Raw genomic sequence first — 15,058 nt, 5'->3', positions numbered from 1 at the left:
CATAATAAATAAAGTCAATTCAATTCAACATGTAATGATGAAATTTGAAATTGTTCCCACCACAGATTTGCCTCTCTTGATCTATGTATTATTTTCCTCAATGTCCTCTCATTGCACGATCTCAGTCACAGGTTTAAATGTTGGGGAAGCAGATCCCTCGGTTCAACTCTTCCACACGGAACAAGTTTTTCCACAAATGCGATGAGCTTAGATTGGCATGGACCAGGTGTGCTGAAGAGCCTGTTTCCATGATCTACGACTCCGTGGTTTTCAGACTGCCGATGTCTCCTCCTTCATACTGTTGATATCAGTGTTCTCTGGCCTGAATTCACTAATTTCCATGGTAAATACTGCTGAGTATCCATAAAGACCTGGCCACGATCTCTTCCTGAGCTATTTTTAACAATCTCCTACCAGACAGATATATTCCAGCCCAATACCTACAGTGAGGTAACAGCACTTACCCATGTCTACAGTAAAACTGCTTTGCTTGTGAGAACAACGTTTCCGTTTTCCCGCACTTCACACTGATACAACTTCCCATCCTCCACTGTAACGTGTCGGAGCATCAGATAGACGGTGTTATTCAGCCGGATCTGATCAGTGTTTCTCCTGTTCTGCTGGGATGAGCCCACTGGTTTCCAGTGGAGACTGACGGTATCTGGGAGTCTGGAGATGGTACAGCTGAGGGTGACATCACTGCCCTTCAGAGGTGATTGTGGATTTGCTACAACTGTGAGAAATAAGACCATGAGACAAAATGACACAGGAGCAGAATTAGACCAAGTTGCCATTTGTATCTGCTCTGCCATTCTATCATAGCTGATTTATTTCCTTTTGTGAGGCCTTTTACCTCTCTTGTCCCTGTAACCTTTAACACCAACTAATCAAGAACCTATTACCCTTTAAATATATCCATTAACATGATCTGAACAGCCACCTGTGCCAATGAATTCCAAAGATTCTGCACACTCTGGCAAAAGAAATTCCTCCTCATCTGTGTCCCACGGGACATTCTTGTAGTCTGAGGCTGTGCCCTTTGGTCCTATACTCTCCCACTATCAGAAACATCATCTGCATATCCAATCTATCTCAACCTTTCAATCTTTGGTGCATATACTGAATGAGTGGAGTGAGTAGTAGCATGCCCAATGATTGGGTTCAAACTGACCTTAGGATGTGACTATGATCAACACTTGTGTCTTGCTGCAGGACAGTGAGAGGATTGAACACTTTACCCACCTCCTGAACCTGATGGAATGTCAGGGTTCAGTTTAGGGCAGGCATGGGCAAACTACGGCCCGCGGGCCATATGCGGCCCGTTAAGCTTTTTAATCCGGCCTGCAGAACTTGATGAAATTATATTAATAAACCTTGTTAACACCTCAGATCCATCCTGAGAATCGCCACAACAAAACTAAATCCAGACTTTGATGCGCTGGCTAAAAAGGGAGACCAACAACACTGTTCCCACTGAAATTAAAAATAAGTTTCTTCGTTGTGTTATGTAAAAAATGCATTTGAAAATATTTTTTTCAATAAGCCTTACATGTTACATGTCATTTCTGTTAAGTGATGGACATGAGTAGTGCGCAGGTGCACGTACGTTCTCAAAATAAAAAATGCGCTCCAGATCAAATAACGCGCTCCGCATACTGGCGCGCTGTCACTGTTCTGTCAGTGACACTGGTCGTTGTTGAGTTTTGGCACAGGGGACAATTGAATAAGAAGGAGCAGGACAAGTAGACCTGCATTTCCTACCGTTTTTGAAATAAAGACAGTCAGGAGGAGAGTGATGATGATAATATCTTGAAGGATAACAGAATTTTCAGTGCTTTAAAATAATAACTGTTACTATTAAAAAAGCTGTATTTTATTCATTTAATTTTCAGTGTTTTAAAAGTCATTTCAATAAATAGCTAAATACCATGGGACTTCAAAGAAAGATATTTTGTTGTAATGCATTTGTTCATTTTCAATTGAAATTAAAGCACATGTTTTCTACATATCCCATGATATTTTATTTTCTCTTATGAGGTGTATTACCAAAACACTCCGTCCATCTGCTCCTGGTCCGGCCCCCCTGTCAAATTTTAGAACCCTTTGTGGCCCACAGGTCAAAAAGTTTGCCCACCCCTGGTTTAGGGTCACACAGTTGGGCCACTATCTGTGGATGCCAACCACGGGGTGGTGCCCTGACACAGAGACTGGTGTTTGCTGTCTCACATCTCCTGCGACCCTGAATCAATCTTGACCCATGGTGCTGTCCTGAAATGGCATCTTCTCCCTGAAATCCTGTGGCTTTCATTCAGGTGACCTTCCCATATCCCAAACACAGGGTGGTTGGTTGTATGAGTAACGGACCAGTCCAGTCTGATTCTATCTTTGGATTACTGGCACACTTCATTAAGATCCCCCATTGTGTAAAATGATACAGTGTGCACAAAACAAACATCAAATTGGTGACAAGCTCAGAAATAGTTTAAATCTCTGAAGTCCCAAAATGCACCTTATCAGAGTTCCATTTACTGAGCTTCCATGAGGAACAGCTCTTTCGGACAGAATAGTTCTCCAAATGCCTGCCTGGACTTTCATTTCCTCCTGAAGATGATGTAATCAGACCATCAGAGGGTTTTTAAATTGCCCCCATACAAGGGTGAGTCACCTGTCAGTTTATATTGTTGAGGGGCACTTAAATGGACAGAACTTTCTCCATTTAGGAGAAATAAGTTGTGTAAATAAGCAGAGAATACAAATCTCACATGACCCCTATAAAACTTTCAGTACTGGAAAGTGAATTATTCATGAAGAAATTTTTTTTTCACACTTTTCAAATCTTTGTCCCATTTACCTTCGATACCAAAAATTTCATATTGTTTCAAGGTTTCATAACTGGGCTCTCTTTGCACCAAGATAATAGATCCTGTAAATTTAAATGTGGGACGAGTAATTATCAGATCAACGGTACCAGCCGTATTGTCCATAGCATGAAAGATGCCAGTGTATATGAAGTTTCTTTCCCAACGTGGGGTCCACCCTCTGGATCCTTCTTTAAAAAATGTCACAAGTGGCTGTGTGCCTTGAATGTAGCTTGGTTTCCAATCCCAGCCAACAGGGCCATTTCCAGGAATGTCTGGTCCAGTGAACACAATTTGATCTGTCTTATCAAAAATGTATATATATTTTGGATTTTCTGTTTAAAAAAGAGAAACAATAAAAATGTTACAGCATGAAATCACAAATGCTTCATTCTACTTCACTTCATATTAGAGTCCCATTAATGCAGTGTTACTATTTTATCAGTTGATCACAACATAGCCACTAACACAATTAAAATCGAAGCTGTCGGAGTGTTGGTGACGGAGTTCTGCGCTGTAGGATGGGTGGTGAGGGAACTCCACACTGTGAGATGGGTGGTGAGGGAGCTCCACATTGTAGGATGGGTGGAGAGGGAAATCCACACTGTGGGATGGGTAGTGAAAGAACTCCACACTGTGGGATGGGTGGTGAGGGAACTCCACACTGGGATGGATGGTGAGGGAACTCCACGCTGTGGGATGGGTGGTGAGGGAACTCCACACTGTAGGATGGGTGTTGAGGGAACTCCACACTGTGGGATGGGTGGGGAGGGAAATCGCAGCATAGCCACTAACACAATTAAAATCGAAGCTGTCGGAATGTTGGTGACGGAGTTCTGTGCTGTAGGATGGGTGGTGAGGGAACTCCATACTGTGAGATGGGTGGTGAGGGAGCTCCACATTGTAGGATGGGTGGGGAAGGAACTCCACACTGTGGGATGGGTGGTGAGGGAACTCCACACTGTGGGATGGGTGGTGAGGGAACTCCACACTGGAATGGGTGGTGAGGGAACTCCACACTGTGGGATGGGTGGTGAGGGAACTCCACACTGTAGGATGGGTGGTGAGGGAACTCCACACTGTGGGATGGGTGGGGAGGGAACTCCACACTGTGGGATGGGTGGGGAGGGAACTCCTCACTGTGGGATGGATGTGAGGGAACTCCACACTGTGGGATGGGTGGTGAGGGAACTCCACACTGTGGGATGTGTGGGGAGGGAACTCCACACTGTGGGATGGGTGGTGAGAGAACTCCACACTGTGGGATGGATGGTGAGGGAACTCCACACTATGAGATGTGTGGGAAGGGAACTCTACACTGTGGGATGGGTGGGGAGGGAACTCCACACTGTGGGATGGGTGGGAAGGGAACTCCACACTGTGGGATGGGTGGGGAGGGAACTCCACACTGTGGGATGGATGTGAGGGAACTCCACACTGTGGGATGGGTGGTGAGGGAACTCCACACTGTGGGATGTGTGGGGAGGGAACTCCACACTGTGGGATGGGTGTGAGGGAACTCCACACTGTGGGATGGATGGTGAGGGAACTCCACACTATGAGATGTGTGGGAAGGGAACTCTACACTGTGGGATGGGCGTGAGGGAACTCTACATTGTGGGATGGGTGGTGAGGGAACTCTACACTGTGGGATGGGTGGTGAGAGAACTCCACACTGTGGGATGGGTGGTGAGGGAACTCTATACTGTGGGATGGGTAGTGAGGGAACTCCACACTCTGGGATGGGTGGTGAGGAAGTTCACACTGTGGGATGGGTGGAGAGGGAGCTCCACACTGTGTTAGGAGTGGTGAGAAAACTCCATACTGTGGAAGATGTGGTGAGGGAAATCAATGCTGTGGGAGGGGTGCTGTGGGAGTTCACATTGTGGGAGGTGGTTAGGGAGCTCCACATTGTGGAGGTGTGGTGAGGGAAATCCACACTGTGGTTCGGGGAATGATGGAGCTTTGTTAAGCTCCCTTCCACACAGTTCATGCAATTGTTTCAGCACTATGAGGCAGTACAAGGAAAAGCAATAACAGAATGCAGAATAAAGTGTTACAGTAACAAAGAAAGAGTAGTGTAGGCAGAGCCATGATGAGGTGGATTGTGAGGTCAAGAATCTATCTTATTGTACAAGAGATCCATTGAATTGTTATCAACAGCAGAACAGAAGCTTTCATTCAGCCTGGTGATAAATACTTTCAGACTTTGGTATCTTCTGCCCAATGGCATTGGAGAGAAAAGTGAATGTTCAGGATGGAAGGAGTCTTTGATTATGTTGCCTGCTTCACCAAGGTAGCATCTATTACAAATACAAATGGGCAATTATACTGTATGTTCAATGTTGTCCTGACTGCAGTCATATACCATTGAAACAAAACAATTGACATTGAAAAGGGATGATACACAAAATTTACTTTAATTGCTCATCTACAGGGGTCAGTATTACCATGGAGAGGAGGGCAAGCGAAATTGGCAGTGGATATGCTGGTGACACGAGCTATGTGATCTTGCTGCTCAACAGAGTGTGCTGCTGGCATCGTCCACAAGGTGGAGAGCAATGGCTCCTCAACGGAGGCGCTAGTGGCAGCAGGGACATGTCATGTGACGCTCTGCTTCAGTGGGCAATGCTACCTATGGGACTTTCTCTTGACTAAATTTGCTAGACCTCTGCTTGGTGCAGATTTCCTGTGCACCAAAGGAGTGCTTGTAGATCTATAGAACTGGTGGTCTGTGGACAGAAAGGACTTTGAGTTGTTAACCTGTACCCCCAGTAAGTTCTCCAAGACAATTCTGTCCAGAACATGCACAGAGAGGGCACAGTTTTAAGGTGCTTGGAAGTAGGTACTGAGGAGATGTCAGGAGTAGGTTTTTTTATGCAGAGAGTGGTGAGTGCGTGATTTGGGCTGCCAACAACGGTGGTGGAGGCAGATACGACATGGTCTTTTAAGAGACAACTGGATAGGTACATGAAGCTCAGAAAAATAGAGGACTATCGTTAACCCTAGATAATTTTTATAACTAGGACATGTTCAGTACAGCTTTGAGGGCCGAAGGGCCTGTATTGTGCTGCAGGCTTTCTATGTTTCTATGCACCACCATATGTGAATTCACTCTCTTGCTGAGCAAATTTGGAAACTTCTACAAACCCACAATTTCCACGACAGTCACAAAGCATGGGATTAGGCACCACATTTCCACAGCTGCCTCATCAGTCCATGCCCGTCCATGTTGACAGACTCAGAAAAGCTGGCCAGCACAAAAGCTGAGACAGTAAACATGAGAATTCTTAGCATTGTACATGGGTCGAATAGCCCTCGGGCTTCACCTCCCCACATGGTCGCTAAGCCCGATGGTAGTTGCCATCCATGTTGTCATGAACACCATCATAATGAAGCCACCACCCGCAATTATTAACCAGACCCACATATTAAAGATTTTTCAGCATGTTTAGTCATTAAGATGAAATTCTCTAAAGTGGACTTAGTCAGGAGCTACCTTCCAGTGCCTACATGTGGAGAGAATATTCGCCAGACAGCATGTTTATAACCTCCTCTGGCCTATTTGAGTTTCTGGGCATGCCATTGGGGCTGAACATGCCACGCCTAATGAAGACCATGTTAACATTTTCAGATGTTCTTCTTCTTTACCGAGATGACACATTCTTGTTGCCAGCTTCAGCCAACATTGTATGATTATTAATTCTGCCAAATGCCAGTTCTTGTTGTCTACTATCAACTTTCTTGGCCACGACATAACCACAGAAGGTGCGACCCCAGCTATGAAAAGTCACCACTATTATAGACTTCCTCTTCTCCACACTACTGAAGCACAGAAAGAATTCTTATTATGATGAATTTCTATCACCATTGAATTCCATGAGCTGCAGAATTTTAACTCCCCTTGAAAAGTACCATTGAAGGCCGTGCCCTAATCGTGTTCTTGATTGAACAATGGACTTGATCAAAGCTTTTGACGATACCAAACAAGCTCTTTCGAGCATGACTCAACTGGCGCACCTGCTCGCCAATGACCTACAGCCATCACTGCTGATACTTCAGTCTCTGCTGTGTGTGCTGTGCATGAACAGTTGGTTAGAGGAATGTAGTAGACGTTTGCGTTCTTCAGCCGGATCCTCTGTCCCTCTGTGGGACGTTTGTCAGTGAGCTCTGTGGCCTACATCTGACCATCTGTCAATTTTGTTTTCCACAGGAGGGTCAGCAGTGTACGGTGTTCAATGACCTCAAATGCTTTATGTACGCGATGGCCAAAGCATCAGACAACTTGTCAGCATGGCAGCAATGCTACCTGGTCTGCATTTTGGACATTATGATTGACATACAGCACACTGAGGTGAAAAGTAGTGCTGTGGCTGTTTGCCTCTCATGGCCCGCCATTAATGCTATACACATCAGGATTGACTGAGCTGGCATGGCATTCAACCAAGCTACTGACTTAGAGACTTAGGTCCTGACAAAGGGTCTTGGCCCAAAACATTAACTGTACTTCACCCTATAGATGCTGCCTGGGCTGCTGCGTTCCACCAGCATTTTATGTGTGTTGCTTGACTTAGAGGCTTACAGGATAGAGGTCACCTGCTGAAGGGACACCGGAGTTTCTCTCCTGTGTGATGTCTCAACTGGTTGCCCTCACCCCATAGTGCCTGCAAACTGGAGGCAGACTGTTTATAACTCCATTCACAGCCTCTCCCAACTTGGCGAGAAGGCTTCACAGAAACTGGTTGCTCTAAACTTTGTGTGGCATGACCTTAGGGAGGATGTGCGAGACTGGAGTGCAGCCTATATTGTGTGTCATAGGGTGAAGATTACTTGTCATGTGCAGGCAACATCAAAGTCTTTTGACATCCCAGAGAGACAGTTTGACAACATTAACGTGGGCCTGGTTAGTCCTCTCACCACCCACTATTGTAGTTTCACACATCTCCTTACCATGGTGGACCACACCACCAGTTGGCTACAGGTTGTCTCTGGAGTATCAGTGATGACAGCAGACATGGCTCAGGCATTCAACAATACCTCGGTCATGCAGCTCAGGGCCCCATCCTATATTTCTTCTGACCACAGTCACAAAATCACGCCCAACCTCTGAGCTGCAGTGGTCCAGAAGCTCGATGTTAAATTACATCACAACATAACGTAGCACTCACAACCCAATGGCCCGTGTGAGCAGTTTCAGTATTCCTTAAAGACAGCTGCAGTAAATCAGCCAACTTCATCAACAAGCCCACCCTCTCCAGGCATTGTCCATTGTCCCTTTCCCATTGGACAGAGGATACATTGTACTGAAAGCACGTATCAACAGGCTCTGGGACTGCTTCTATCTCACTGTTATAAGAATGTTCAACGGCTTCCTAGTGTGATTAGCTGGACTCTCTATCTGAGTTCAACTCGTTCAGATATTGCACCTGATTGACACCTGCACTGTACTTTCTCTGCTGCTGTACACTTTACTCTGCATTCTGTTTCTGTTTCTCCAGGTACCACCTCGACACACAGTATAATAAATTGGTCAGTAAGAATAGCATGTGAAATAAGATTACCACTCCACATATGATAAGCCAACACTGATAAAAAACACTTTTGACTGAAGAGTATCTTTAGTAATTAACACCGGATCTGAAAAAGTAACTGCAAACATTCCATATCTTTGACACGTTCAGATATGTGTCACATGTCAAGTATTCAGTCTTTGAAATAGATGAAGCATTAAAGTTATGGAATACAGACAGGGAACAAGACTGGAAAACAAATTCGACAACTGTACAATTCCTGGTAAAGTTGCTGAGATGCTGTTTGTGTTGTGGAAGCTGAAAGCATTTTTACACAAATTGTAAGGTGTGGCGTTGTGGACATAAAGAACACATTCCAAAATAACCAGTGTATGACTTCAAGAAATTCAAAGTTCAAAGTGAAATATATTATCAGAGTACATACATGTCACCACAAAAAAACCAGAGATTTTTTTTCTGTGCGCATTCATAGCAAATCTATAGAACAGTAACTGTAAACAGGATCAATGGACAACACACTGTGCAAATGCAGTTATAAATAAATAGCAATAAATAATGAGCATGAAATAGAAAGAAATAGAGCCTTTTTGTTCAATACGTAATAATAAAAAGAATTGAAGCTGCAGTAGGCCATTCAGCCCATCATTCCTGCTCTATCATTCAACAAGATCATGTCTGACCTGATCCTCAGCACCACTTTCTTCTACTGACCCCATGTTCCATAATTTCTTGAACATCCAGAATGCTATTGATCCCTATACTTGCTCTGACACAGTGTACACAGCTCCATACAACTGAAAATCCTGAACAATTACTAGTATACAAAAAGGATCTTTATTTTTTCCCTTTTCTTGATCTGACTCTAGACACACCAGAATTTTGTATGTTTTGGTAAGATCGTCTTGCACTCTTTTAACCACTGAATAACTCGGTTCTAGTCCACTTCACCTGTTTTGTTGAACAATATCCGCAGCACCTCAATTAGAACCATAGATCATTACAGCACAGAAACAGGCCTTTTGGCCCTTCTTGGCTGTGCCAAACCATTTTTCTGCCTAGTCCCACTGACCTGCACCTGGACCATATCCCTCCATACACCTCTCATCCATGTACCTGTCCAAGTTTTTCTTAAATGTTGAAAGTGAGCCCGCATTAAATATCATCTGGCAGCTCATTCCACACCCCCTCACTCTCAGTGTGAAGAAGCCCCCTCTAATGTTCCCTTTAAACTTTTTCCCCTTCACCCTCAACCTATGTCCTCTGGTTTTATTCTCCCCTAGCCTCAGTGGAAAAAGCCTGCTTGCATTCACTCTATCTATACCCATCATAATTTTATATACCTCAATCAAATCTCCCCTCATTCTTCTACGCTCTAAGGAATAAAGTCCTATCCTATTCAACCTTTCTCTGTAACTCAGTTACTCAAGTACTGGCAACATCCTTGTAAACCTTCTCTGCACTCTTTCAACCTTATTAATATCCTTCCTGTAATTCAGTGACCAAAATGCACATGATACTCCAAATGTGGCCTCACCAATGCCTTATACAACCTCACCATAACATTCCAACTCTTATATTCCATACTTTGATTTATAAAGGACAATGTACCAAAAGCTCACTTTACTACCCTATCTACCTTTGACACTATTTTTAGGGAATTTTGTATCTGTATTCCCAGATCCCTCTGTTGTACTGCACTCCTCAGTGCCCTACCATTTACCTTGTATGTTCTACCTTGGTTTGTCCTTCCAAAGTGCAATTGTTGGAATATCCTTGGTGCACATCTCCATGTTACACCCAGTACCATCTGAATCATTTCCTTTTAACTTGTTGTATACATATTTACTGAAGAAACAGCTAAAAGTCCAGACAAACCAGATCCACAGTCGCATCTGGTAAGTATACGCACTGAAAATGCAGCTAACAACAGTGACTAATCAGTGAGCTAAAGTACTTACTTTGGGTGAAACCAGACTGAAGGAGCGAAACAAATAAACTGAATATCAGAAGAGAAGACATTTTGCTGCAGCCAGTTTGAAACTTCATTTCACAGATTCCATCCCTTTCACTGTCAGAGTGAAACAAATTCTGAAACATGTAGATCCAGACTCCTGAAATGACCTGAAGTAAATCTGGAGTGTATTTAGTCAATGTTTTAACACCTCTGAATCTGAAGGAAAGAACAGCTGAGTATTTTGCTCATTCCGGTAGTAAACGGGAACTGATCACAGACACGTCCTCTTCCTGTCTCAATACAGATGATGATTACGCTTTTCATTTCCTAAGAAAATGACAACATTGTTTTGGTTCCTCTTTCAGTTCTGAGAGTAGTAAATAATAGCACACTTGTAAAAATGTTCACAAAATGTTATAATTTGCATTGGTCAGGAATTAATCAAATTGATATAACTAACGATATGAAGTCAGAGAAATTATTATATGCTTATGTCTGCCCATGTGTTGATCACGTCTACACGGTAACATCATGTAGTGGAATGAGCAGCAGCAAATGCCAACAAGCACCTGCTGACTGTCAACATGATCAGAAAATCTAACGAACCAGCCAAATGGCAAATGGACCAGATCAGAGCAGGATGCTGTGAGGAGGTGGACAGTGGGGTCTCATGCTTCTCCTATTCTGTAACATTGATAGTGTATGTGAGAGATATAAAGTAATTTTCTCTAATTGAATGTAAATGTGAAACTCTAACAAGACAATCACTGATATCCAGAATAGATTGGCTGTAGTGAAGAGATGTCTATTGATGCTCTCAGATACTGACTCTTTTCTCTGCTGGTTCACTGTAGACTCATGGTCCCACCATAAATAAGATGATATGGCAACAGTGTCACCTGGTTTCTCCAACAGCAGCCTGGAATCCTGCATTCTCCATTGACATGAATGTTGCAAGGAGTGAAGGAAGCCAACCCAAGTACAGGACACAGGCACAGAGATTGAGTTTGGATGCTTACACCGGCGTAAACACCAAACAGCAAACAGGAGGGATCTTGACACAGAGCCCTGAAATGGAACCTTGACACAGAGCCTTGACTCAGAGAAATGGAGACTCATAGGTAATCCTTGAAACTGGAGCTAAAATTAGAACAAATGATTCTAAGTGGTCGGGATATGTAGTTATCTCACAGGACCAAGTCCAACGATCTGGCGATTAATGGTTGTAACACCAGGGTTCTTATGCTGCAGGTCTTGAATGGAACCAGGTGTGTTGTCATCAAAGAGACTTAGCAGTAAATGGGAAATTAATGTTTGGAAACAAGTCATAATCAAAGGAAATTACGAGCAAGATAGGGAATTAACGATCGGGACCATGCCAGTACCTTCTCTCCACAAGGGAAGGCTCCAGGCAATCCACCAGTCTTGTCTGGATATCCCGAAGGAAATCACGGATGAAGGAAGGGTCCAGGATAAAGGAGTGGGGAATCCAGGTGTGCTCCTCAGGACCGTATCCCTCCCAATTGACCAGGTATTGGAGACCCTTGCCTCGGCAGCACCACATCCAGTAATCGCCGGACGGTGTACGCTGAGTGTCAGCAATGATCCGGGCAGGTAGAGTGGGTTTGGCAGGAGGGCACAGATGGCTGACAGATACCAGTTTCAATTGGGAAACGTGGAATGTAGGATGGATATGCTTAGATTTGGACAGTTTGAGTTTGACTGCCGAGTTGTTGATAATACTCTCAATCTCGAGTGGTGCCAGGTACCAAGGGCTGAATATCTTGGGTCCATTCTTAGGGGGATGTCTTTAGAAGAAAGTTTAACCTTCTGCCCCAGCCGATAACAGGTGCAGGAATCCGATGGCGATCAGCAATCCTCCGGTTGCTGTTGGTTGAGCGAAGTAGGGCTGCATGTGTGTCTTTCCAGGTCTTGCGGCACCAATGGAGATGGGCCTGAACAGAAGGCACAGCAATGTCATCTTCATGAGCGAAGAACAGAGGGAGTTGGTAACTGAGGGAGCATTCAAAGGGAAACATTCCAGTGGCGGTGCTGACCAGGGAGTTGTGGGCGTACTGTACCCAAGAGAGATGAGTGCTCCAGGCAGATGGGTTGTTGGTGGTTATGCAGCACAGTGCTGCTTCCTAATCCTGGTTAGCTCGCTCTGTTTTCCCGTTTGTCTGCAGATGAAAGCTGGACGACAGGCTTACAGTAGCTCCAAGGGCCTGACAAAAAGATCTCCAGACTTGAGACACGAATTGGGGACCCCAGTCAGAAATTATGTCAGATGAAATCCCGTGAAAGCGGAAGGCATGATAGATGAGAAGGTCGGCTGTTTCCTGAGCTGTAGGGAGTTTGGGAAGGGCTACGAAGTGCACTGCTTTGGAGAAGCTGTCCACCATGGTGAGAAAGGCAGTGGTAGGGGTAGTTCAGTAACCAAATCCAGTGCAATATGAGATCAAGGGCTGTTAGGGACAGGTAGGCGAACAAAGCAATCCAGCAGGTGGTTGGTGGGAAGCTTTTCCATGGGCACAAACAAAACAGGCAGAGACGAAGGAACAGGTGACAGTGTCCATGGAGGGCCACCAGAAATATCTCTTCAGAAGGGATAGAGTCTGATCAATCCCAAGATGGCAGGCAAAATGAGAAGTATGCCCCCACTGGAGAACCTGAGACCAAACAGAATCAGGCACAAAGAGGCAATTGGAGGGTCCGTTTCCTGGGTCAGATTGAGCCCGTTGGGCCTCTGACTATGGCCTCGATCTCCCAGGTGAAGGTAGCCACCACACAGGATAGCGGAAGGATTGTCTCGGGATTGGGAACGCTCTCTTCGGAAATTATTGACAGGAGAGAGCATTGGGCTTCCCGTACTTGGACCCCAGATGATATGTGAGCGTAAATCTGAATCGGCCAAAAAATAATGCCGAACGGGATTGGCGGGAATTCAGGTGTTTGGCGGTTTGGATATATGCGAGGTTCTTGTGATTGGTCCGGACAATAAACAGATGTTCCACTCCCTCCAGCCAGTGCCTCCACTCCTCCAAAGCAACTTTGACCGCCAGTAACTCCCAGTTCCCTACGTCATAATTTCGTTCAGCAGGGGGACAGTTTATGAGAAAAGAAGCAACAGGGATGAAGTTTTTGGTCAGGGCCTGAATGTTGGGAGAGGACGGCTCCCACCCCAGATTCACCACAATGAATTGACAAGAGGGGTCTGGTTGGACCAGGATGGGAGCAGAGGTGAAACACCTCTTCAGCTGTGAGAAGGCAGCGTCCGCTTCAGAGACCCAGATAGGCTTTTTCCATTGAGAGTAGGAGAGATTCAAACCAGAGGACATGAGTTGAGACTTAAGGGGCAAAAGTTTAGGGGTAACACAAGAGGGAACTTCTATACTCAGAGAGTGGTAGCTGTGTAGAAAGAGCTTCCGGTAGAAGTGGCAGAGGCAGGTTCGATTTTGTCATTTAAAAAAAAATTTGGATAGGTATATGGACAGGAAAGGAATGGAGGGTTATGGGTAGGTGGGACTAGGTGAGAGAAGCGTTCGGCATGGACTAGAATGGCCAAGATGGCCTGTTTCTGTGCTGTAATTGTTACATGGTTATAAGAGATAGTAAGAGATTTGAAAGTGGGAGGGGGAGGTGTGATCCAAAATGAGAGGACAGGAGGGGGAGGGATCAAGCTAAGAGCTGGAAAGTTCATTGGCAAAAGGGATACACAGCTGAAGAAGGGAAAGGATCATGGCACGGGAGGTCTAAGTAGAAAGTAAGGGGGAAGGGAGCACCGGAACGAGATGGAGAGCAAACAAAGAGTGATTGTGAGAGAGACAGAGAGAGTAAAAAGACTGAGAGAAAAGAAGGAAAAAAAGGATAAATAAATAAATATATTGATCAATCAATCAGTAAGGGATGGGTTAAGAATGGGAGTGAGGCGTAAACGGAAGTTAGAGAAATCAATGTTCATGCTATCAGGTTGGAGACTATCCAGACGGAATATAAGGTGTTGTTCCTCAAACCTGAGAGTGGCTACATCTTGACAGTGGAGGAGTCCATGGATAGACATATCAGAATGGGAATGAGACGTGGAATTAAAATGTGTGGCCACTGGGAGATCCTGCTTTCTCTGGTGAACAGAGCATAGGTGTTCAGCAAAACCATCTCCTGGTCTGCGTCAGGTCTCACCAGTATACAGAAGGCAGCACTGGAAGCACTGGACGCAGTGTATCACACCAGCAGACTCACAGGTGAAGTGTTGCCTCACTTGGAAGGACTGTCTGGGGCCCTGAATGGTGGTGAGGGCGGAACCTTGATGTTCAAGAGATGTTGAGGCCCTGGTTAAGAGCGAAAGAAGGTGTATAATAGGTGCAGGCAAGCAGTAATAAATGAGGTGCTTATGTAGTCCTAGAAATGACAGAGAAAACTTAAGAAATAAATCAGGAAGGCTTAAAGAAAGCATAAGATTCCTCTAGTAGACAAGGTGAAGGAGAATCCGAAGGGATTCTACAGATTCTTCGGAACAAAATGTTTGCAACGGATGAAATTGGTCATCTGGAAATCCAGATTAGTAATCCATGTGTGCTGCCAAAACAGATGGGGGTGATCTTAAATGAATTCTTTGCATCTTGAGTGTGTCTACAAAAATGAGGCAAAGGTGCATCAACTCTCTTGACCCTGTGCAGGTTACAGAGGAGGAGTAGTTTGCTACCCTGAGATAGTCT

General features: G+C 44.8%; 1 protein-coding gene across 2 annotated transcripts in view; it reads right to left on the bottom strand.

Annotated features, from left to right (window-relative positions):
* Window positions 1-10,537, bottom strand: part of LOC140739577 (uncharacterized) — a 28,092-nt gene extending 17,555 nt beyond the window's left edge. The window contains exons 1-3 of one of the 2 annotated variants that reach the window (XM_073067973.1): window positions 10,348-10,537; window positions 2,852-3,193; window positions 465-733 (exon numbers count right to left, since the gene is read on the bottom strand). In XM_073067973.1, coding sequence (XP_072924074.1) covers window positions 465-468 — 4 coding nt within the window. In that variant the 5' untranslated portion in view covers window positions 469-733; window positions 2,852-3,193; window positions 10,348-10,537. The remainder of the gene's footprint in view (window positions 1-464; window positions 734-2,851; window positions 3,194-10,347) is intronic. The other variant, XM_073067972.1, reaches the window with a different exon arrangement.
* Between the last annotated feature and the right edge of the window lie 4,521 nt (window positions 10,538-15,058).

This window comes from Hemitrygon akajei, chromosome 15, assembly GCF_048418815.1.
Source record: "Hemitrygon akajei chromosome 15, sHemAka1.3, whole genome shotgun sequence".
Taxonomy (NCBI): domain Eukaryota; kingdom Metazoa; phylum Chordata; class Chondrichthyes; order Myliobatiformes; family Dasyatidae; genus Hemitrygon; species Hemitrygon akajei.
The sequence above is the reverse complement of the archived record's forward strand: the minus strand, read 5'-3'. Positions and strand labels throughout refer to the sequence as shown.